The following is a 24,972-nucleotide window of genomic DNA, read 5'->3' as shown; positions in this document are numbered from 1 at the left end:
GACCCCTGTCTAGCAGGGCGACTGAGGTGATCCCCAGGGTGAATTTCCTATCTCCCATCCACTCGTTAAGGTTCCTTTTGAGGGCCAAGGAGGCGCTCTGCTTGACATGTATGGGCAGTCTATTCCGGAGTATGGGGAGTCTCTGGGTCAGGAACCCATCTCTCCAACATGTTTTGTTCACTGTGATGCCAATGTTTAGCTCCCTGGAGCATGTAGATCTGAGGAATTGGGATTTCTTTAAGTGCAGCATGTCCAACAGCTCAGGGTGTGACATGACCTTGTATGTTAAGCAGAGATCACCTCTGAAATAAACAATCTTTGCAGGTCTTGAACCCAGGACCCTGTACACTATAGTCACAGCAGTTAACCACTAAGCCATCACAGCAGTAAATGGAATGTGTTGCAGTGGGACTCAAACCGGGAATGACTGCTCGTAAGGTGAATGCTATGCCCACTACACTATTGCTACAAATGTTTTGTTACCACCATGCATTTCACTGGCAAATCTTGAACCCAGGACCCTATGCACTACACTCGGAGCAACATACTACTATGCCAAATCAGAAGCTTTGTAGGACAAAATATATGGCCAGTGCAAAGGACAGCTTCAAATTTTTGCCAAAATAAGAGAATATCCTTGTAGCACTTGAGTAGCTTAATGTATTTCATACATTTAGTTGTTTCAGGTACAAAATAACTGTATTATGCAAATATTAGAGAAAACTTATGAAATATGTTTGTCCTAAAAATCTCAGGATATGTCATTTTTCAATTTTTTTCCACAAGGCACAACTGCCAAAAAAGGGACAGGTGGTATCCCTGCAAAGATTATCCCCTCTCTCAAATAGTCTCCCCATCCATGTGAAATACAGTTCCTCTCTAAACCAACCAAGTGCAACTTGGATACTTGAATCCTTGGTTTAACACCTATATCTGTAAATGACAAAGGCAGTCTGTAAATGGTTCATATCTCAGGCCTTTGCTTGTAAATGTTTCGTCTCCCAAGCCCCCTCTTACACTACCAAGGATACCAGAACTTGCCAGAGATTTGATATGCCTAGCTTAAAAATGCCCCAGTGGTTGTTAGCAGAGTACGCACCTATGAACCTATACAAAACAGGAGTCTTTAAAGAAATGCCCATTTCCCCACCTATCTTTCCTTAAGGTTACTATTGTATGTGCTTCTCTGGTTGCTAGTCCCTCTTTTCCACCTTTACTATGTTCTCTCCTTTTATCCACATTTATATGAACTTTGTTGGCACTTTACTGTGCTGGCGCTCTGTGGCCCGGTCAAAGTGCCCAAGTTGCAGTAATGAAATGTTTCAGTGGAAACATGAATACACATAACCTTGGGTATGTCACTGTGCTGTTCTTGTAATGTTGGTCACATGGCATATAGTAGTGCAGCACCAATCAATAGCACAACAATTGCCTTTAATGTAGCTACAATAAATTATTATGCAGCTACTTTCTTAGAAAGTGGAACCATTTGGTCCTAATAAATGGCTAAGCAACTACAGGCAATGTCATGTTATAGCATCCTTGACACTTAATGCTGTATCTCTGAACAGCAAATGTTTCTGAATACCTACAAACATCTCTTACTTTATGTAACATAACGGCAACATATTCTGTAGCAGAACAAAACTCCAGAGTAAATACAGCACTACCTTAATACGACATACTGTTCAGGTTAATAGTTAATATCTGCACAAGTACCTCATAACATATACTGTATGATAACTTAGCACTTCAATGTAAGAGATACCTACATTACATTTTTGTACAGTGCAATTTTTTTTTAAAGTTATCCCTTGTATCTGCAGTAGAAGTAATGGATGTGTGTCATACTACAGAGTGCCCTACACTTTCCATACTCACCATTATATCACAAGATCCCTATGAAGTGAATGGATAAGATGAACTGGAAATGTAAGGTTAATTATGCACTGACAGATTATGAAATGTTCCCTACTACCTTCTCAATGGACACAGGTAATACAGTATAACAGGAGCTACAGGGATGAACAAATTATACCAAGATCTATTGTATCACTTAATATTTGGACATCTACCTCAAAACATCCACCCCCTATATGCTGGTAGTAAGTATATAAAATACAGCTACTATACAAGTGTTTTAGTCCAGTGTCACCAACATGCCATAGTTATTAGGATTGGAAATAAATGACAAACGTATTCATTATAACTGCTGCAAAGAAATAGTGGTACCTTCTCAAAGTACATAATCATCTCAAACTTTACATAACAACCAATGCAGCACAGGAATCACAAACAGGTATGTGACAAGTTCTGCAAGTAAGTGATCTTTAAGTTCTCGGTAAACATACTCCTTCAAAGAGCATTATATGTCACTCTCTGCAGGTTACACATATGCAGTCAAGTCAGATGCATCCCTAGCAGTGAAGAGCTAATATATTAAAAGAATAATCATGAAATGGCATGTGGCAATACTCAAGCCATTAATGACATAAAACAAGTAATGCAAAGTTTGAAGTGAATATACAGCTCGTGGTTGATGACAGCTATCTCACTGTAGTACTGCAATGCTTCATATCATGTCCCATTACCAAAGAATTCTAATAAAAGGAACATCCATCCACTAAGATTAGGACTTTACTACAAAACATGCAGGATAGTATACAAATCCATGACCTCTGCAGAGTACATATTTAGTATGGTATGGTCATACAATTTCATCTGCATTGTTAGTTTTAATAAAGAACATTAGTACACATATTGTGTACTGAAAACACAAACAGGAGCTCTCCACAACAATCTAGGTTGATTCAGTTTTAAGCAATGACACACTCTGCTAAATTAAGATTTTGTAGTGATACAGATGCATTTCTCAAGAGGCTTAGTACTGTGAGCTATGTACAATAATGTTAATGTTACTATTTGGCACTGTAGCCACTGACTCTAAAGGTAAACCTTTTTTTCTTCAAACTACTTACTTAGGACTTTTTTTACTTCTTAAATTAAGACCCAAAACTGGAAAAGGACAGAAAAAAATCTTTAATCCTCTTTCTCTGTAATGTAGTCAATCCTGCTGTTAAAAATGCCAGGCTGCTGCTTGACTGCAAAAGCCAAACTAACTAAACTAATCATCACAACTTGTTTTTTGCAGAAGTTCCTCAAGGACTATGCAAAAGAAACAGAATGAAAGCAAAGACATTATGTGCATGTCATATGTAATAAGCAAACAAATCTATCAAGAAAACAACTGCAGTGCACTTACATGAGTAAAGGGATTTAAGTTTTTATTTAGTGCCTCCAATCTTTCAAACACAAGCGTTACAGGACCCGGCAAAAGATCCTGAAGTAAATGGTCTGGAACGGTGACTTTACAAAACCTGAAGTTAAAAACAGAAAGGATGTACAGTTCAATCACAGAGACATGTAGGAGACACAGCAGTTGAAACCATTTAAACAACACACAGTGCAGATGTATGGATTTTTTTTCTCCATAAGCAATATGCAAGGTATACCTAAAACTGCCACTGTTTTCCATCCTCCTCAAATCTTTTGTGATAAAGGGAAATATATAGAACTAACCACTATATAAAATAAAATTCACTACGAACTCAGAGCCGGTCAACATTAGCTTGGATTGAGTGGTCCAAGGCTTGCTTAGCCAGAAACTGTGAATCAACAAATTGAAGACGACTCCCATGAATAATTCAATGGTTTCACATGCAGCATTTAATCACAAGGAGGTTCACTATAACCACTGTACCACTTGGCAGATTGCTGCTGTTTGGAACATAACAGTAGTATAGGTACACATCGACAAAGAGGATGGGTAAAGCAGAACACATTATAAATGAATGCTGTAACGTAACAAATTACTTTACATTTTTTTTTGCTTTAGCTGTAACTTCAGTAACAGTATTAACTTATTTGTGCATTTAAAAACAAAAAAGAATGGTGTGATATGTTGGAAACCATGGAATCTAATGCAAAGTCGCCAGATACCCTATCTGTGACTCAGCACCACCTAAAAGGTTTTCTGACAGGGGATGTACTAACAGTAAAGCAGATGAACTCTTGGAAGTTGCTTATGCTTAGCCACCATGAATTCCTTGAATATCAGTCAGTAATTTCAGCTTGCTCTTGGTTAAAGTTTCCCGGGAGGCTAAGCCCTCTCTGAATCTTGACCACAATCTTTCCATGCATGCAATTATTTAAAGGAAACAAAATAAACTCTGAACCAATGGATGCTTTGGATAATCTTTGATAAAACTGAGTATTCTACTATGTCATAGACATGTTTGGAAAATGTCAAATGTGCAAATTTTCAGCCTCCTATTTATTTACAGCCTTAATTCTTTAATTTAAATCTTTTTTTCATAAGATGTTTCCTTATCGGTGACAAAAATGGAGTGGTCTGTGCCATTCTAGTCAGCCACCTAACTGCCTCCCTAAGACCTGATCACATGACTCAAGTGGTCACTGGTCCTACCATGCTGTAAAATTAATGAAGCAGTTTTTCCCCATTTGAAAAATAACCCAGAGCCATATTTCTAATAAGAGAGTGCAGACTGTGCAGAAAAACAATTTTAAATGTTTTTTTTTCTCATCTCACATCACCTATATGAACCATAACTTGCAGAGCTGGTGATGCATTTACACAGTAAAGCGGAAACAAGGGCCTTAGCTAGGCAGTCTACAACAGATAAGTCATAAATACAGCAGTTTTATAATAGCTAGTGACCTCAGCTAACCCAGGTTCCTAGGGTAGTCTCAAAGGTATAAGCACACCAACTCAATACTTTGCCAGCAAGAAGACGAGCATGAATTTTCAAGTAAAGCTGCAGATATAATTCTAACTACAAACATTACCAAGAGAAACTGATCACAGCTAATACAGCATCCCAGGTTAGTTCCAAAATTTTGGTTGTGAGCATAACTCAATACACCGCCAACATATAAGATGAGCATGAACTTTTTGAATGATGCTGTTTTTTTCAAACCCCATGCACAAATCTACTTTATAAACAAATTAATGATTTGTAAAAAAAGCAGGACAGACTTTAACAGCAGATTATCAACCTTCCCAGAAGTGGCAAGGCTACTCAGTAGCATTAACTACAACTACAGACATCAAAATCACAGCTCATTCATAGTTCACAGGTTCATAGGTAAGTACTAAGCCAGCTGCCTTTGAGGGTCATTTTAAGCCTAGCCAGTTTCCCTTTTTGTGCTCAAATTAACCTATCCCATTTGGTTAGAGACTGATCTTACCCATCCCATGGTCAATAATTCTATACTACTCCTAATGAAAATAACTGGGATCATACCAGTCTACTATAGATAATTAGAGGGAATCCTTGCATGGGATAAAGCATTCAGAAGCTGCTTCTGTCCATTAGTAGTACGGGGGCAGTCCTGGGGCACATTTTCTCATTTCCCATCCACAGATCCAAGTAGCGCTTGAATACTGACAAGGATGAACTTGTTTTATATGGATGGGGAGTCTTCAATTTATCAAAAAAGTCTCCAAGTCCCTCCTAATACGACTGGGGTAGATCAGATTTTCATAGTTGACTTATACTCCTTAATCCAGCTTTGCCAGAGAAAAGTGGTCCAAGATCTGAACCAACCACACAAAAAAACTTTAAAAATATCCTATCTGAAATATAAAAGTGGCTCATCAGATTCTTAAGACTGCAGAAATTCTGCAATCTATTTCTCAAGCCATACTGAATTAAAAAAAAAAATCAACCGTATATAAAATTTAAAAAGATTCCAAATTTTGGGAGAACTGTCCTGTATTTCAATTTCAATCTAGAAGTTGACCATCAGAAAAGTATAATCAGAAAACGATATCATAACCTATACTCGAGACCTTAGATCAACCAACTTGGAGGAAGCAAAAGTTGTGTCCAACTGAAAAAATTGAACTAGATTGACTGATGTAATGTGCCAGACATTGGTGATATTACTATATAATGTGCATCTGCCTTTTTATATGTAGTTTTTGAGCTGCAAATTAGAAGATATGCGGAGGAAGACCAGGCATAATTTTAGGCATCCTTCAGACTATACAATGTATTAAACAAGAATACTACATCAAGGACTGTAAAAGAATACAGCTCATAGTGAGCTTGCTTGAGTAAATGCATTGCTTCCTTGTTTTCACAGTGGGGGAAGAGAAATAAATTTGTCTGTTCTCCATACGACAGCCATGTTGTACGGAAAAAATATTTTATGATTAAGTAAACATCTGGCAAATACACGAAAGAAGACTCAGAGTTTTTTATTTCAGTATTTGTTACACAATGACTATATGTCACCTTCTCTGCATCTGGAATAATCCCCAAATCCACTAACCTCATACCATCATGTACTAATGTTCAGCAAGTGATTTTAAACTATTTACAATCAAGTAGAGGGATTTATTGAAGGAATAAAATCAGTAACTTCAGCTAAACCACATTAGCATGAGCAAAGGGAAAGATTTTACTAAAAAGCCACTGAACTGCAGAGCAGCCTGAAGGCACAGAGGCAGGACATTTGACTGTGCCACCAGTGAACAGTCTCTGGAAACTGACATGGGCTGCTTGCAGGGCTGGCCAGGTTTGAAAAGAGGAAGTGGCAAACAGTAAGCTGTCCTATCCTGGTGGAGGGATAAAAGGATGACAATAACTATGCGACCTCTGGTGGAGACCAGGAGTCACACAGTTTATCTTACCAGGATCGGGGTCATCAGCAATGTCATTATGTTGAACTAGCTCCTCTGACCCGCTCACAATATTCATGAAGGCTCTGGGCTTCATGAATGCAGCTCCCCATTAGACCCTCAAGCTCTCCAAAGTAAATAGGAAACACAGACGTTAAATGGCTCTCCTAGCCAAGGGGCACAACTGGGGCTCCCAGAGTCCCAGTAAAGGAGGGACTGGTGATGTGGAGTTGGGTGTTAGTGAAAACTGAGGAGCACAGCCAATGACTGCAGGGGCAAGAGATGTATGCAGCTTTGTAGAAAGAGAGATGTCAGAGAAAGAGGAGCTAAAACACTGCGGTATAAATACAGGAGGGGTACGAGTAGACAGCTGAGTGAGGTGGATGGTGTAAGTTGTGATCACTGTGGTTAAATGCTGACTGATGGTTTAGGAATTGTGTGTGTATTCTTGTGCTCAGGGTATATTTGTGTGTATGCCTTTAAGAGGGGCTGGAAGTAGGTGGAGTTCTGGGTGGATAACAGATGCTATAAATGTAATGCCATGAGAGGTGGCTGGGGAATTGGGAGTGTGAGCCACAGAAAAGAAAAAGTAAGCCCAAAGGTTAGGTATGCAGTTATATAGTGCAACTCATGAATCATGGTGTGTACCAGCATAGAGTGCATACACACCTCAAGCATAGAAGCTTCTCAGGAAAGAATGCCAAATTAAAATGGATCAGTCACTGACCACTGAGAAGGCTCCTAATGTTAGAACAGTAACTTCCTTAAGTTGGAGGCCAGTGTCAGTGGCAGCACATTCATCTTTGGTGCAGAAGGCAATGGGTTCTATTCCCACAACGGGTAGACAGATTGCCGTCACTGCAGTATAGCATAACAGAGGTAACTGCACTCCTGACTGTGTTGTTCCTTAGATAAGATGATAAAATGAGGTCTCATCTGTCTGAGTTGGTGGTAGCTCAGGTGGATGTAAAAGATCCCATGGCACCTATTGAAGGGCGTAGGGAAAGTTCCTGATGTCCTGGCAAAATTTACCCTAACAGTATAAATTCCACATAGTCTCCCCTAAAAAGAGGCTACAAGCCTAATGAGACTAATCCAGCCAATAAAAGATAAAATAAATGACTAGGATTCTGACTCAGCACTTCATATTTACCCAACTCACTGAGAAGGCTACCTGATGTTAAAATACTTCTCTCTTAAGCTGGAAGCACGATTAGATTCTGACCTAGCATTTATTTATGTATAATACTGAATGGAGACTTCAAAAACAAGTTAACATGTGCACTTTGTATTTGCTAAAAAAAGAAATATTACACATTAAATGTAGTATGTCTACATAATTATTGTCAAGTATTCATTAGTACATTCCATATATAAACAATTACAGACCACCAGACTAACTTCAATTATGCTTTTAATATGTGGATTACCAAGCAAAAATGCTCCATACAAGCTCTTTAGCTATTTGCCTTACCAATGCTAGTTGCAAGGTTTCCTTTCTCAATATCTGTTTGGCCTTTACCAACATAAGGAACAGTGATCAAAAAAGTGTTCTGGAAAGCAATCAATACCAAATATCACAGAGTCTTCCACAGCTAACACAAAACTATGGAAAGATGACGTGTTACATAACAGTGGAATTCAGAGGAAAAAATGAGTCAGGGACAGCAACCCATATTCAGCAAGTATGCCACACAGTAATTAATGGTTGTGTCTATCTTAAATTAGAAGCTTACATGACAATCATTTGCTATTACCCACTGTCCTCCTTACAAGACAACCATACAATTAATATAAATGAAAATGGATGTGTATCAAACTATTGTGTACAAGGCCATGCTATGAGCCAATAAATATGGGTGATTCAAACCTCTAATCATCCGTTTTCAAACTTAGAACATTAAACATAAACCAGTTTACTGCTCTGGATTTTATCTGAGGAAAAAAAAAAAAAAGATGATGGCATGTAAGACTTAAGGCAAATTATTATGTACAAAAATGTACAAGTGAAATGCATAACAATGCCTACTGTTACTAACAATAGGCACATACTGACACTAATTAACACCATGCTATTAAAATTGGTCTCTATAACAAAAGCCTAAATCACAAGCGCACTTTATTTAAAATGCCAGCAGTTAAGTACAATAATTAATTCAGCTGCATTTATAATGACACTTTTACATTTTATTAACAAAGCTTTTGCATTAAATTAAAATGCTGCAGAGCCATAAAATGTTTTAGTTTCTTTCTTTTTAAATTTCCAGTTACTTAGCCACAATGTTTTCTAGCAAATCAACCACCTCACAAACTCCTCTTCCAAGCATTTACTGCTTCAAAGTTCAGAGACCAAGTTTCAGGTGCAAATAAATGATTACTGCAGCCGTAACTGTCAGAGAGCTTCAATCACTAACGGAAGCTTTACTTTTCCTTAAGGGTCAAAATTTTATACCCAACTGCCAACACTCAATAGCAGTTGTAAAAAGCCAATATATAAGATAGCTCTTAATGAAGATGAGATGAAGATGACACACATTCAGACATGGGGGGGGGGGCACTTGCACTTGGAAGATTAACATGCATCACACACACACACACACACTTAAAACAAAAAAGGGATACAAGTGTAATACAGAAAATCCTCAAAAAGCAGAATAAATACCAACCCATTAAGAGACCTTCACAGCAGGCAGATACAAATTACCCAGTTAAAATAAGAGCAGAAACACCAATGAAGACATCAAAGGAACAAAACTATCAATAAAAGGAAAATACTGAGTGAGGATCCACAAAATTATTTTTACTTTGTGCAGTCTTCATTTTTTTGGGATGCATCACTTCACTGTCATCAGTAAAACTGTGTGGATTTCTTACATAATTTACAGTCATAAAATAAGATCCAAATCATTACACACATTACAAACATCACAGCAAGTGCACTAAGCTGCCATATTAAATGGCTGCATAAAACACAGGATTCTAAAAAACAGGTGGCCTCAATAATAATAAATTGGTCCATTTATGCTTCCATTTATGCTTCAATTTCACAATGTGGGATTTAGGAAACACTAACAGGTCTGTAGCAATAAACAATGTCAACAGCCAGGGAACTTACCATAAATGTAGAGGTTTGAGTAGATTCACTGTTGCAATCCTCACTATACGCAGGTATCCCATGGCCAGTCCATCCTTCCAGGGCTTACGACTTAGGCTGATGCCCTCTCAACGAGGAATAAGTGTGTTGGTGGTATAAAGGGTGCACTGGTGATGTCATCTTCACATCATTTCTGCCACCACAGTAGTAAAGGAAAAGAACCAAGAGTCAGAGTCCTAATCAACCATATAGTGCAACCCCAACTACTCCAAAGTACACCCCAAAGGACCCCAATTCTCCTTCTCCAGGTAATAGCAGACAAAGGAGGGATGGTAGCACAGTACATATTTGAGAAAGAAGGTATCGAACAGGAACTAGACCGCCACCCCAACACATTAGGAAGCAGACAGAAGGTCAGAAAGGAAGGAGCAGGTTGGGTTCCACTTATGCAAAAGTGAATCTATATGAACAGCTGCATTTATGGTGAGTTCCTACATGAGTGTACCATGTGTTCTTCACAGTATTCACTGTTACAGTCCTTACATTTGAGAAGATGCTTCAGGGAGGAAGATGATTATCTGGATAGGAGGTCTTGCAGGATAGCAGACAAACAATTTACCATGACACCACAGGCCGGTCCTAGACTGTGGTGTTTGCAGAATGTACATAAAGGAGACCAAGTAGCTACTTAAAGGATGGCTTGGGTAGCAATCTACCTAAGGTATGCCATGGTGGCAGCAGTGACTCTAGCATAGCGAGTGCTGATTTGGCTTGGAATAGGCTTGCCATGGTTCAAGTAACAAAATTCAAGTGAGCCAGACCTTTTGAAACAGTTTACTTCTTAAAAAAAGTCTACCCTCTTTCCCTTTTATAAAAAGGGATAAAAAGAATCACATTTTCTGAATCCACTGGTTCTGTGCAACACCTCAACTGTAAATCAAAAAAGAGTGCAGGGTCCATTCTCCTGAATTTTGTGGCTTTGGAAAAAGTGGTAGGCGACTAGTTTATGAAATGACCCAAACTCAGGCCAATTTAGGAGTGAAAGTGAGGTTAATAAGGATCTGTCCTGATAAAAGACCAGGAAAGGTTATTTGCATATTGAAGCCTGGAAGTTCAGAAATGTATTCATTTATGATTTGTTACCCGGGTAAGCGGGCTGTTTCCTACTGACCCTTTTCAGCCACAACCTGGGTTCTGAAAATTCATTACAAAAATAATTAACAGCATTTTATGTAATAAGATTAAGCAGCAGAGAATACAGAGCATAATATGAAATAATTATTTTAGGAGGTATATACTATTGGAGCACAGCAGCAATACTATAAAAGTGTATGAAAACCCCAATGTAAAAGAAATACCCCATCTCAAAGAAATGTACAACAAACAGTACCTAAAAGTTTTACAAGAGAGGAAAAATAAAAACTAAATGTGCATAAATAATGGTTTAAAACATAAAGTACAGTTGTGTACACCTACCATAAATGTAGATGTTCGAGTGTCTTCACTGTTGCAGTCATAACTGTAGGGTGCTCCTGCCGGCAGGCAGCCCGAGGTGGGCCAGAATCCCAAAGTCTGGGTCCGGCGTCGGCTGTACAAGCTAGTACCCTGACGTCAGTACGCTCTGGTACATAGCCCTCAGCCGACGCCATCTTCTCCAGCCTTTCTTGCCCTAGATGTCAGAAGCCCCCAATAAATCAAAAATGAATCCAACAAGGAAACACAAATACACCACAAAAGAGAAAAAGAGGGGATAGGAGGGAGGGAAACACCGACTGCAACAGTGAAGACACTCGAACATCTACATTTATGGTAGGTGTACACAACTGTACTATGTTCATCGTGTTTCACTGTTGCAGTCATAACTGTAGGGTGGAATCCCAAAGCAGTGAAAAGGGGAGGAGGTTTAGACAGAAGAAGGGGCAGCAAGAAGGCCCTGCAAAACAGCAGAGGCAAAGCCTACCCTGGTCTTAGAATACAAAGGGAGATTTGTAGTGCTTGGAAAAAGTATGCACAGAACTCCAAGTGGCAGCTTCCAAAATATCCTTGGTAGGAACTCCTCTGAGAAAAGCTGTAGAAGTAGCAGCTGCTCTAGTAGAATGACTTCTCACAGTACCTGGAAACTGTTTCCCATGATGAGTGTAACAAAATCTTATTCCATAAGAAATCCATTTGGAAATAGTTTGTTTGGAAATAGCCTTTCCAAGAGAACTGGAGGCAAAAGAAACAAACAATTGGTTAGATTTTCTGAACTCTTTAGTCTTGTCCAAGTAAAATCGTAACTGTCTGTGCATGTCCAAGGAATGCAAAATCCTTTCCCCTTTATTTTGAGGATTAGGAAAAAAGGTAGGAAGGTGAATTGTTTGATTTAAAGCCACTTTCGAGATCACCTTGGGCATGAAAGTAGGATTGGTCCTCAAGGATATTCTGTCCTGGTGGAAAATAAGGTATGGTTCCACAGCCATGAGAGCTTGCAACTCTGAAGCCCTTCTGGCAGAAGTCAAAGCCAACAAAAGAACTGTCTTCCAAGATAAAAATAATATCTGAAGATGCAGCAGGCTCAAAAGGAGGCAAAGTAAGCTTTTCTAAAACATAATTAAGATCCCAAGCAGGAACAGGAGGGGTCCTGGGAGGTCTTAAATTCTTGGCCCCTCTCAAAAACTGTCTCACCAAAGGATGAGAAAAAACAGGAGGATCAGTATTGAAATGAGCAGCAATAGCAGAAGCATGAATCTTAATGGAAGAAAAGGAAAGTCCATTAGACAAAAGCTCCGAAAGGTAAAGCAAAATAGGAGAGAGATCAGGCACCAGTGGGTCCAAGCCTCGGTCCTGCATCCAAATACAAAATCTCTTCCATTTAGAGGCATAGGATTTCCTAGTGCTAGGCCGTCTAGCTTCCAAAAGAACATCCAAAACTTGTTTAGGAAGACTAGAAGAAATCAAATTCCTTTGAAGAGCCAAGCTGCCAGGCAAAGGGTCTTGAGATTGGAATGTAGCAATTGACCCTGATGCTGGGACAGAAGAGAAGGGTTCAGAGGGAGAATCCAAGGAGGCTCTAAAAACAGGTGCTTTAAAGTTGGATACCAAAACTGTCGAGGCCAATTTGGAGCAATCAAGATGAGGAACTTGGGCTTGTCCTGTTTTATCTTCAGTAATACCCGAGGAAGTAGAGGAAGAGGAGGGAAGGCATATCCCGAAAGGCTTCTCCAGCTGAAGGACAGGGCATCCACTTTCCAAGCTGTTTTGTGGAAGGACCTGGTGCAAAAGCGAGGCAGCTGATGATTGAGATGGGATGCAAACAGATCTATCTGGGGACATCCCCAAACTGCAGTAATCCTGTTGAATAAGTTGGTGTCTAGCATCCATTCGTGAGGATCTAAAATGTTTCTGCTCAGGCTGTCTGCTAAGAGATTCTGTTCTCCTGGGATGAATTGAGCCTGGAGATGTAGATTCAGATTCAGAGCTGTGTCCCATAAAGCCATAGCTAGTCTGCAAAGGGGGTACGAATGAGAACCCCCCTGCTTGTTGATGTACCACATGACTGTGGTGTTGTCTGTGCGAATCAAAAGAGGCCCTGGATGCAAAAGGTTCTTGAAGGCTAGAAGAGCATTTTGAACTGCCAACATTTCCTTCAGATTGATATGCCAGTGAAGATGGTTCTTTGTCCAGGTTCCCTGCTGGCAATTGCCTAGAAAATGTGCTCCCCAAGCATAATCCGAGGCGTCCGTGGTTATGATTTGAGAAGGTTGAGGAAGACGGAAAGGCTTTCCTTCGTTTAAAGCACACACCCTGGACCACCAAAGGAACTCCTTCTGGAGGCAGGGGATCAGAGGAATCAGAGTGTCCAGATCGTGGTAATGCTGTGACCATACACTTTTCAGATACCATTGAAGCTTTCTCATATGAAGCCTTGCATTTGGAATCAACAGAATGCAGGAAGCCATGTAGCCCAGTGCCTGCAGGAATTTCCTTGCAGTGAGCTGTGTTAGAGTTGCTAAAATCTTGAAAATTGAAGCCAGCTGTATTTGTTTTTCTGGAGTGAGGAAGGCCCTTTGTAAGGTTGTATTTAAGAGGGCTCCCAGAAATACCATTTGTTGAGAAGGGATCAAATGTGACTTTTTTGTGTTCACTGAGAATCCCAGTAGAAGGAGAAGACGTTGAACAAAATCCAGATGTTGAAGTAAAAGATCCTTGCTGTCTGCCTGAATAAGGCAGTCGTGCAAATAGGGGTAAATCTGAATCCCTGAAGTCTGCAATAAGCCACTACTGGTGCCAGGCACTTGGTAAAGACTCTGGGCAGTAGATAAACCAAAGGGCAGTACAGAGAATTGAAAGTGTCTCGAACCTGCCTTGAATCTGAGGAATTTCCTGCGTTCCTGCCTGATGGGAATGTGTAAATAAGCTTCCTTTAGGTCCAATGTCACCATCCAGGCGTCCTGAGAGAGCATTGGAATCAGCTGCTGCAGAGTAAGCATCTTGAATTTTGGAATTTCCAAAAGGTGTTTAACACAGAAAGGTCCAGAATAGGTCTCCATGAGCTTTGTTTTCTTGGAACCAGAAACAGTCTTGAATAAAAACCTTTTCCCATCTCTGAGAGTGGAACAGGCTCTATGGCTCTCATGGCCAGAAGAGCATCCACTTGATTTAAGGCCTCTGACCATTGATGTTTTGGCAGATCTGGCCAACCGAAAGCCCTTGGCAGGGTATGAAAGTGGAATTTGTAGCCTTTTAAAATCACGTCCAATACCCATTTGTCCTGGGTAATACGAGTCCAATTTCTGTAAAAGAGAAAGTTTTCCTCCGAGAGGGGCATCCAGGTAAAGAGGTCCTGTAGCCCAACCGAGAGAGTCATTGAGTTTGCTTTCTTTGAGATTGGGCTCTGTCTTCTCCCCTTCTAGGTGAAGAAGCAGTCCACTGTCTCGATCTGTAGGAGGCCTGAGCTTGGCCACGACCTCTGGAGCGTCTATATCTTCCCCTTTGAGGCCTGTCAGACATGGGAAAGGACCAATTTTTGGAGGGCCAATTCCTGGAAAATCTAGGAGGCTGAACTTGCAAGAAGTCTTTCACAGTTTGCATAGATTTTGCCTTTTCTTCCATCTTTTTAATAACCTCCTCAGCCTTAGATCCAAAAAGAACATCATGTTGAACAGGGGCATCTAATAATTTAGCCTTAACCTGTTCAGGTAAACTTTGTTCACGAAGCCAAGCATGTCTCCTGATAACAATACCAGAGGCTGCGGCCCTGCAAGAAGCATCCAAAGCGTCAAAACCACAATGCAAGCTATGTTTGTTCAGTTGTTCAGTTGCATGCAATACATCCTGTAGTTCCTTATCTTCTGCACATGCAGGAAGAGAAGCAAGCTTTTGCTTTAAAACAGACAAAAGAAATTGCTGATACTTAAACATATGAAACTGGCAATTTAAAGCCCTAACAGAAAGGGTAGCAGAAGTATATACCTTTTACCCCACCTGTCTAAGGCACGAGAATCCTTCTCAGAGGAATAGGATTCTTAGAAGTAGCAACTTTAACAGCCTTAGAGCCCTGAGAAATAGTTTCAGGATCCGCAGAAGGGTTCTTAAATAAGAACAAATGAGACTCAGGAACCCTATAAAATCTATCAGGCTTAGAAGGAGCAGGAGGCATGGAATCAGGATTCAAATTAGCCTCAGAAAAAGCATCATCCACAATGTCAAGAACAGGAGGGATAGCCAAAGGCCTATGTTGAGGAAGAAGAAGAAATTCTCTAAGCCTCTTCTTGGAAGCAGAATAATCCTGACCTTCCCAATGAAAATGTTCCCTCATCTCATGTAAGGTTTCCCCAAAAGAAAAATCTTCAGGCGGAGAGGCAGAGGGCAAAGAGTCCTCAGCATCCGAATCCTCATAAGGAGGAAAAGAATGTTCCTGATCAGAGGAAGAGACAGAAGATATAGAATCCTGGTCAGAGGAATCCATAGGAACATCCTGTCGAGGCCTTTTCTCAGAGGGGGGGTGAGAACGCCTAATCATTGTAAGCAAATCCTCAGCCATCCTTAACAATTGCTTCTGTGTCCTGGGAGTAGATTCAGAAGTAGCCTGAGCAGGAGCTTTAGACTTAACAGGAGTCTTTTCTTTGCCTTTGAAATAGTAATGTGAGTAGGCCTGAATACCCCCTCAGAAGCCAGTACCTGCACAGCGGTTCCGGACCCATCTGAGGGAGTGACGTCCGAAGGTCCTGCAGCAGATAAAATAGTAGGCCTTGATGGCTCCCCATGGGAGTCCGTATCGGCCATCAGTTCAGAAGTGGCGGACGACAGGGGCTGCAAAAGCGCCTCACTGACGACAGCCGAACCGGACGCTGGTTCCAGCTGCAACGAGTCCTGTTTGGATCTCGGAGGCCTGTCCTTGTCTTTGTGCTTCTTTTGAATTCCGGTAGTGTCTGACGACATTCTATAACTGAAGCGTCTGCCAAAGTAATTTAAAGCCCAGTCGTTCCTGCGCTTGATAGTACGCGAATTGAACCGGGCACAGAACCGACAACAAGAAACGTCGTGGTCAGGGCCTAAGCAAGGTAGACAGTAAGAGTGGAAATCTTTATGAGGTATTTGTTTTCCACACGTAATACAATTATTAACTTTTTCTGACATCGGAGGAACAAGAAAAAGATTCCCCAACGGGGTACTCAGCTTTGAGAAGAGAAGTAAGAACTTCGGACCGACAACAACCAAATACGCTGTTCGAAAATCACCAACCAACGACTTGCGAGCTGCTTTCCACCGCATGGCAAGAAAGACTGGAGAAGATGGCGTCGGCTGAGGGCTATGTACCAGAGCGTACTGATGTCAGGGTACTAGCTTGTACAGCCGACGCCGGACCCAGACTTTGGGATTCTGGCCGACCTCGGGCTGCCTGCCGGCAGGAGCACCCTACAGTTATGACTGCAACAGTGAAACACGATGAACATCTGCACAATAATTCTCACAGATTTAAGTGTATATCATGGATATAGACATTATGTACATTAATTACGATTTACCAGACGATGCTCCAGTGTTATACTTTAAAAGTTTAAGTTACTTCAACTGAAGTATTTTTAGCCATCATTGCTAAGGTGGTGATGTAGTGCTTTGATGGACTCGGTGAGAAAGATTTAATTTCTAGCGGTAAGTGGCTCCACATAGCTCTCTGGACCTGAAGAATGCTTTCTTTTCAATTGCATCTTTGAATGGTGGCCTCTAACAGCTGGAGTGTTTTCTTGGCTATTTCTTAGTGAATATGGTTTTTCTCATATAGGCAATTTTCTTTTCAATAGAGGGCAATACCCAGAGTTTAAAAATTTGAAGGTTAAACAACTGTCAAGTAAGGTGGACTTTCCAGTTATGGGATACCATGTGACATTATGCATTAGATCACAATGGTGGGTTATGTCACATTTCTGATGTCTTTCATAAGCCAAGGACAAAGTTATCCAAGCCTTGCACTGGTAAGAGGAGAAAAGAGAGTTTTGTAATGAGAACCAAGACATTAAGGAAAAGTGCTACAGCTTGTGCAAGACTGGAGATAAAGTATAGTGAGGTCCAGTCTATATTCCTCAGAATTTATTTTTGGTTATTTAGTTAATTCGGTGGGAATGGTCTACCTATTACTATTTGCGGGTGGGCTTTTGAAGATTTGAATGACCATACTGCTAGGATGGGGCAATGGTCATTAAAGTAATGTGGGAGTATGACACACACCACTGCTGCCAATATGTGATGGGCACAATATGCATCAAGAAGCCTTTATCCTCACCACTGACACTGGAGAGGAGCGTACACTTAGTATTTCCAGATGTAAACCTCTCTGTATCAAGTACAATTTCCCTTAAGAGCACACAGGGAACACACTCAGCCCGGGGTCTGAATGTCTATATCTGTCTCCCTCCAGGTCCCCAATAAGACTCCCCACTCGTACAGCCATACTAGGTCCTCAGGTGAATGTCCAAGCCAAGTCTTTCAACACCCTCTCCGTAAACTCAGTGCTTCACATCCCTGCCCCAAGTAGCTGACACACACACACTCTAAGATTTAATTTACACACACACACACACACACACACACACACACACACACACACACACACACACACACACACACACACACACACAAAAACATGGCTGGCGCAGGTTTACTAGCTATGCCTCCTTCTACCCAGACTATAAGGTAGATTCACTGCCACCAGACACACTGCAATTGGCTACTCTAAGGCATTTAACAAAGGGTGTCCAATTATACCGTGCAATAATATTAATGTTAATACAAATGATAGTAGTTCACCAAGATGGCTAGGCCTTCTGGAGTGGCCCACACAGCGTCACCAAAAAATACTCTCAAAGGTTAATACTTACTAAAAAGGCGCTATATAACAGTGTAAAAAGTGATTTTAACCTTGTCTGAAGAAGTCTTCCTACTAGGGAAGATGAAAAGCACTTCACATTTGGATTACTCACTTGTTCGGATTTTGTCTGTCGTATTTTTAATAGTTTGCTTTTTTGCCATTTGAAACTTTCTAAAAAGGACCAGCCATAATGAAAAAAGTACATGAAAATACTGAATATATATTCACAGTAAACCACAAAGTTCAAATTCCAGGAAATATTGAAAAGAACATTGAAGGACAACAGACTCGGACAAATAAAGAAAAACAATATCTAAACTAACCTTCACTATATTCCTGACAGAATCTAAGAGAATTTTACTGTTCCCTAGTGAAGTTGCTTACTTGGGAAAGGCAATATAAAATACGTCGGCAGCATACCTCTCAACCATACCAAATTACTCAGTTTTTACCGAGTTTTGGGGTCCAAATGAAGGGGTGCCATGATTCCCGAGTGGCACCCCTTAATTTCCAATTTTTTCTTTTGGTTTCTTAATTTGTTCGAATATCGCGCTGTCGGAGCAGAAGTCATCACGTGCGCAATGATGTCGGCTCCGTCAGGGCTATCAGCCAGTCGGAAATGAGCTTCTTGAGCTCACATCGTCATTTCCGGCTCAAAATGTGAGCAGGAAAAGTACAGTTTTGTACCTACCATAAATGTAGATGTCCGATAGATATGCAACTGCAGTCCTGACATATGGGTTGTCCTGCCTCAGGCAGCCCTTCGGTCGGCCGGATTCCAAAGTCTGGGTCCGGCGTCGGCTGTCGCCTCTTCTCCGACGTCAGAGCGGCTGGGGTATAAAAGCATCAGCCGACGCCATCTTCTTCAGTGTTTCTTGCCCCAGATGCCAGGTGCCCTCCAAGGAAGGCTAAATTTAGAGAATGTTCTGATGAAGCTCATTTTATTGAGTGAAAGCGCTAAACTCCATGTAAAGTCATTTTGGAATAAACATCATTTTGTTATTATTTCAACGCTCCTGTGTTATCAGCAGTTTGGGAGAATTGTAAGCCTCGCAAGACCCGAGGGTTTTCAGTGTGTGTATTCTTTTAGTTCTGTAGTCTTCACACGCTGTTTTTTTCGGTTGGTACTTCTATAAATTTAGAGAATGGATAAAAATTCCAGACATGCACAACAGTAATAAACAGATACACCATAACAGATATCCCCAGCTAATTTGAAAAAGGGGGAGTGGACCCTAAAAAAAGAGAATTACAGAGGGGTAGGAGGGAGGGAAAACCTGACTGCAGTTGCATATCTATCGACATCTACATTTATGGTAGGTACAAAACTGTACTATGTCCTTCAAGAATGCAACTGCAGTCCTGACATATGGGTTGAATACCATAGCCAAGCTGGGGGTCGTAGGATCTAAGATAAGGATGGTGTAGCTAAAATGCCCTGCAGGACTTCAGAAGCAAAGCCTGCTCGGGATCTGGAATATAAAGACAGGTTGTAATGTTTGGAAAATGTATGCACGGAGCTCCATGTAGCAGCTTCTAGAATGTCCTTTGTAGCCACCCCTCTTAGAAAGGCTGTGGAGGTGGCTGTAGCTCTGGTGGAGTGTGGCCTGATATTGGCTGGCACACCTTTTCCATGGAAAGAGTAGCAGAACCTGATGCAGTTTCCAATCCATTTTGAAATTGTTCATTTGGAAATTGCCTTTCCTTGTACTCCAGCAGCGTAAGCTACAAATAGTTGGTCAGACTTTCTATTGGCCTTTGTTCTGTCCAAGTAGTAGCGCAATTGCCTGTGTATGTCCAAAGTGTGCAGAAGCTTTTCTCCTTTATTTTGAGGATTGGGAAAGAAAGTAGGCAGGTGAATTGCTTGATTTAGAGAAACCCTGGATATCACTTTTGGCATGAATGAAGGATTGGTTCTTAAAGAGACTGTCCTGATGGAAAATGAGAAATGGAGGTACTGCCATGAGGGCCTGTATCTCCGAGACTCTTCTTGCTGAAGTAATTGCCAACAGGAAAACTGTTTTCCAGGAGAGAAATTGCAATTCTGAAGATGCTGCTGGCTCAAAAGGAGGAAGAGTTAATTTTTCCAAGACGAAGTTGAGGTCCCATGCAGGCACTGGTGGTTTTCTTGGAGGTTTAATATTCTTTATCCCTCTTAGAAACCGTCTTAGCAAAGGATGTGAAAACACAGGTGGATCACAGCTGTATTTTGCTGAAATTGCTGAAGCGTGTATTTTTATGGAAGAATATCAAAGGCCATTGTGAAATATTTCTGCCAAGTATTCTAGTATCTGTGGGATGCTCATTACTGATGCATCCTGACCCTTGTTGGCATTCCAGATGTTGAATCTCTTCCATTTGGCTGAATAAGTTTTTTCTGGTGGAAGGCCTGCGTGCTTCCAGTAAGATCTCTTGAACGTTTTTGGAGAGAGAGATATGAGGAGAAGTCATGGAACCCTCCAAGCTGTCAGTTGCAATGTTTGCAGGTTGGGATGAACAGTCCTGTAATTGTACTGAGTTATAAGCAGAGGCCATTGAGGCAGGAGCCACGGCTTGGTGCGAGTTATGCTCCTTAGTAATGGATACCAGTGCTGTCTTGGCCAGTCTGGAGCTATCAAAATGCCTTTCGGTTGTTCTGCCTTGATCTTCAGTAACACCTTGGGTCATTAATGGTAGAGGTGGAAATGCATAGATTGTTAGAGAATTCCAGCTGAAGGAGAGAGCATCCATTCTCCAGGCTTGAGGATGGTGTGTCCTTGAGCAGAACTTCTTCAGATGATGATTGAGGTGCGAGGCAAAGAGATCTATGTCTGGCCTTCCCCATGCATGAGTTATTTGTGAAAAAATGTCTGGATGCAACATCCATTTGTGCGGGTCCATAATGTTTCTGCTTAGACTGTCCGCCAGAACATTGTCCTTCCCTGGGACAAACTGGGATTGCAACTGTATGTTCAGTTTCAGGGACTTTTCCCAAAGAGTCATTGTTAGTCTGCAGAGGGGGTAAGAATGGGTGCCTCCCTGTTTATGTACCACATAACAGTGGTGTTGTCTGTCTTTATTAGCAGATGACCTTGCTGAAGAAATTTTCCGAAGGCCTCGATTGCATGAATCACTGCCAACATCTCTTTTTGATTGATGTGCAGATGCAATTCTCGGGTGCCCATTGCCCTTGAATGCATCTGCCCTCCATGTGCGCCCCCCCATCCATGATCTGAGGCGTCTGTTGTAATGGTTTGGCTTGCTTGAGGTTTGTTGAAAGACATGCCTTTGTTTAGCTGGCTTGCTTGTGCCCACCACAAAAATTCCTTTGTAGACATGGAATGAGTGGAATGATTGCTTCTAAGTTGTGGCTGTGTTGAGACCATAAACTTTTTAGGTACCATTGTAGTTCTCATGTGTAGTCTTGCCAGTGGAATCAGAAGAATGCAAGATGCCATGAAACCCAGGGCCTGTAGGATTTTCCTTGCAGTCATCTGGGTGTGCTTTGCTAGGCTTTTGAAGTAATCTGGTAATTGTTCTTGTTTTTCTTCTGTGAGGAAAGCCATTTGTGAGTTTGTGTCCAGTTTGGCTCCTAGAAAAATTAATTGTTGGGATGGCAGTAGTCTTGATTTTTGAATGTTAACTGTGTATCCCAAAGCCTGTAGTAAGTGAATGACATAGTCCAAGTTTCTTATCAAGGCTTGCTTGCTGTCCGCTTGTATAAGGCAGTCATCCAGGTAAGGGTATATTTGTATCCCCTGAAGTCTGCAATGTGCAATTACTGATGCCAGGCATTTCGTGAATACTCTGCGCAGTAGATAAGCCAAAAGGCAATGCTGAGAATTGATAATGCTCTGACCCTGCAAGAAATCTGAGGTATCTTCTGCAGCTGTGTCTGATTGGGACATGCAGGTATGCCTCCTTGAGGTCCAGAGTAACCAGCCAAGACCCCTTGCCCAGCATGGGAAGAAGTTGCTGTAACGTCAGCATTTTGAATTTTGGCACAATGAGAAAAGTGTTTAGAGCGGACAAGTCCAGTATAGGTCTCCATTGCTTTTCTTTTCTTAGAACAAGGAACAGTCTTGAGTAGAATCCCTGGCCTTGTTCCTGAGGAGGAACCTTTTCTATTGTTTTGATTTGTAGCAGCTTTGAAACTTGTATGAGTGCCTCTGCCCTTTGATTTTGTGGCAGGTTTGGCATGCCTTGTCTTGTTGGTAAGGTATGGAAGTGGAACCTGTAACCTTTGTCTATTATGTCCAAAATCCATTTGTCCTTTGTAAAAACGTGCCAATTTTTTGAAAATAAAGATAATTTTCCGCCTAAAGGTGCTTCTCTTTGAGCCTTGGTCGGCAGTGTCAAAGTCAAGTCATTGTGATTGTCCCTGTGGAGCAGTAGAAGTCCCTGCGCCACTTCTCTGATTAGTTGGTTGCCATTGGCGGCCCCTGTAGGAGCCTCGGTATTGCCCTCTACCTCGAGCATGCCTGTTTTTTCCCCTTTGGAACTTGTCAGTGTCTGGAAAGGACCAATTCTTCGAAGGCCAATTCCTACTGAACCTTGGTGGCTGAACCTGGAGGAAATCTTTGACTGTTTGTACTGATTTAGCCTTTTCCTCAATTGATTTCAACACACCCTGTGCATTAGCACCAAATAGCTTGCCTTTTTCCAGAGGTGCATCTAGAAGCTTTACTTTAACATGATCTGGCAATGTCTGTTCTTTCAACCAAGCATGTCTACGTATGACGGCCCCTGTCACAGCTGCCCTACATGAAGCTTCCAATGCATCATAACCACACTGAAGAAAATGATTGCTAACCTGCTGAGTACTATGAACCAAATCCTGCAAGGCCTTTCTATCTAAAGGCTCAGGAGAGGCTAACTTTTTCTGCAAATCATCCATCAAGAAATCCTGATACTGAAACATATGAAAAAGACAGTTAAGTGCCCTCATGGCAAGGGTGGATGAGGTATAAACTTTTTTACCCCACCTCTCCAGGGACCTAGATTCCCTGTCTGCGGGCAAAGGATTTTTGGCCGTGGAAGTGGCCACTCCTTTGGGCCCCTGAGAAATAGTTTCTAGATCAACAGAGTGGGCCTTAAAGAGATGTTTATGAGTTTCAGGAACCCTGTAATATCAGTCTGGCTTGACAGGAGCAGGAGGGAGAGAATCAGGAGAAGTACTGGAGTCTGAGAACACATCATCCAATACATCTAACACTGGGGGTATAGCTAAAGGCCTGTGCTGGGGTAACTTAAGGAAAGTCCGAAGCCTTTTCCTAGAGTCGGAGAAATCCTGGCCCTGCCACTGAAAATGCTCTCTCATGGAGTGGAGAATTTCCCCAAAAGAAATATCCTCAGGAGGAGAGGCAGAGGGAATGGATTCATCAGCATCAGAATCCTCGTAGGCCGGGAAGGATTCTTCCTGGGAATCTGAATGGCCTGATTCACCAGAGGCTTCATCTGAAGAAAGGGTATCTGCCTGCTCAACCCTAGGCCTTTTGTCTGAAGGCGGCTGAGAACCTCTGTCTGGATGAGCCTGAGAGCCCCTGATTAAAGAAATTAGATCTGCAGCTAAAGTTATGATCTGTTTATCAGAAGTGGGACCCTGTGAAAAAGATTTAGGAGGGTGAGACTTAGCCTGGCTGGCAGCCTTAGCACGTGTGTAGGCCTTGATGGACATAGACACAGGAGGCCTAGCTGCCCCACGTGCTGGAGTAACTTTGTCCACCGGTATGCTGTCAGGCAAATCTTGGGCTTCGGTTTCAGGAGGAAAATCAACAACCGGCACCGGGGTAGCCTCCGGGACCGAAGTGTGCGGTAAAGCGGTGTCATTGGACTGGAGCGGTTGAATTACCGCCTCCGACGAGACCGATGCACTCGCGGTAGGCTTTAGCGTGGTGTCGGTGGAAGTCGCGGGCCGCGAATGTCGGTCCCGGTCCTTCCGTTTTTTGGAAATATGTGCTGTCGGTAGTTCTGACGGCATGATATAGGAGTAATTTTCCCCAAAAAAGTCTTCAGCAAATTCTGCCCGGCGCCTAAGTGTGCGCTTATTGAAGCAAGCACAGGCAGCACAGGCCGAGACGTCGTGGTCTGGGCCGAGGCAGGGAAGGCAGTAAGAATGGAAGTCCTTATGAGGTATTTGTTTACCACAAGACAAGCAATTATTAACTTTTGCAGTTTTATCTGACATCGGCTGAGGCAAGAAAAGGTTCCCCAATGGGGTACTTAGCTTTTTGATGACTTCGGATCTGAAAACACAGGAGCTGGCCGACCGGCACTTGCAAACTGCTTCTGCTTCGGGCACCGCGCGGCAAGAAAGACTGGAGAAGATGGCGTCGGCCGATGCTTTTATACCCCAGCCGCTCTGACGTCGGGGAAGAGGTGACATCAGCCGACGCCGGACCCAGACTTTGGAATCCGGCTGACCGAATGGCTGCCTGTAGGCAGGACAACCCATATATCAGGACTGCAGTTGCATTCTTGAAGGACATCAGCACTCATTTTAGATTTATTAGCAGCAGCAGTCAAGAGTGAGAAGGAAATGTTAGCATTCTGGATTTATTAGCAGCAGCCGTGCAATGCACTTATTTCAAGTGCGAGCAGGACATATTTGGATTTATTAGCAGAAGCCAGGCCGGGAAATGCACTCGTTTCATTGGAAGGGTTTGGGGGAATCAACAGGTTTAGACGCAAGTAAGGTGTGTGTGCGTGTGTGTGTGTGTGTGTGTGTGTGTGTGTGTGTGTGTGTGTGTGTGTGTGCGTGTGTGTGTGTATATAAATGCCCCCCATGTAATACACCTGGTGGCTAGATGTATTCCGGCTAAAAAGAGCCTAAAGTCCCTAGCC

The 24,972-nt window shown here is 41.9% G+C and overlaps 1 protein-coding gene across 1 annotated transcript in view; it reads right to left on the bottom strand.

Moving 5' to 3' along the window:
• Nucleotides 1-24,972, bottom strand: part of YRDC (yrdC N6-threonylcarbamoyltransferase domain containing) — a 462,643-nt gene that overhangs the window by 251,420 nt on the left and 186,251 nt on the right. Inside the window, exon 3 of the mRNA XM_044083593.1 lies at nucleotides 3,263-3,377. Within this exon, the coding sequence (XP_043939528.1) occupies nucleotides 3,263-3,377 (115 nt within the window). The remainder of the gene's footprint in view (nucleotides 1-3,262; nucleotides 3,378-24,972) is intronic.

This window comes from Protopterus annectens, chromosome 1.part1, assembly GCF_019279795.1.
Source record: "Protopterus annectens isolate FY-2018-M chromosome 1.part1, PAN1.0, whole genome shotgun sequence".
NCBI classification, from domain to species: domain Eukaryota; kingdom Metazoa; phylum Chordata; order Ceratodontiformes; family Protopteridae; genus Protopterus; species Protopterus annectens.
This window is presented reverse-complemented; position numbering and strand designations above follow the sequence as displayed.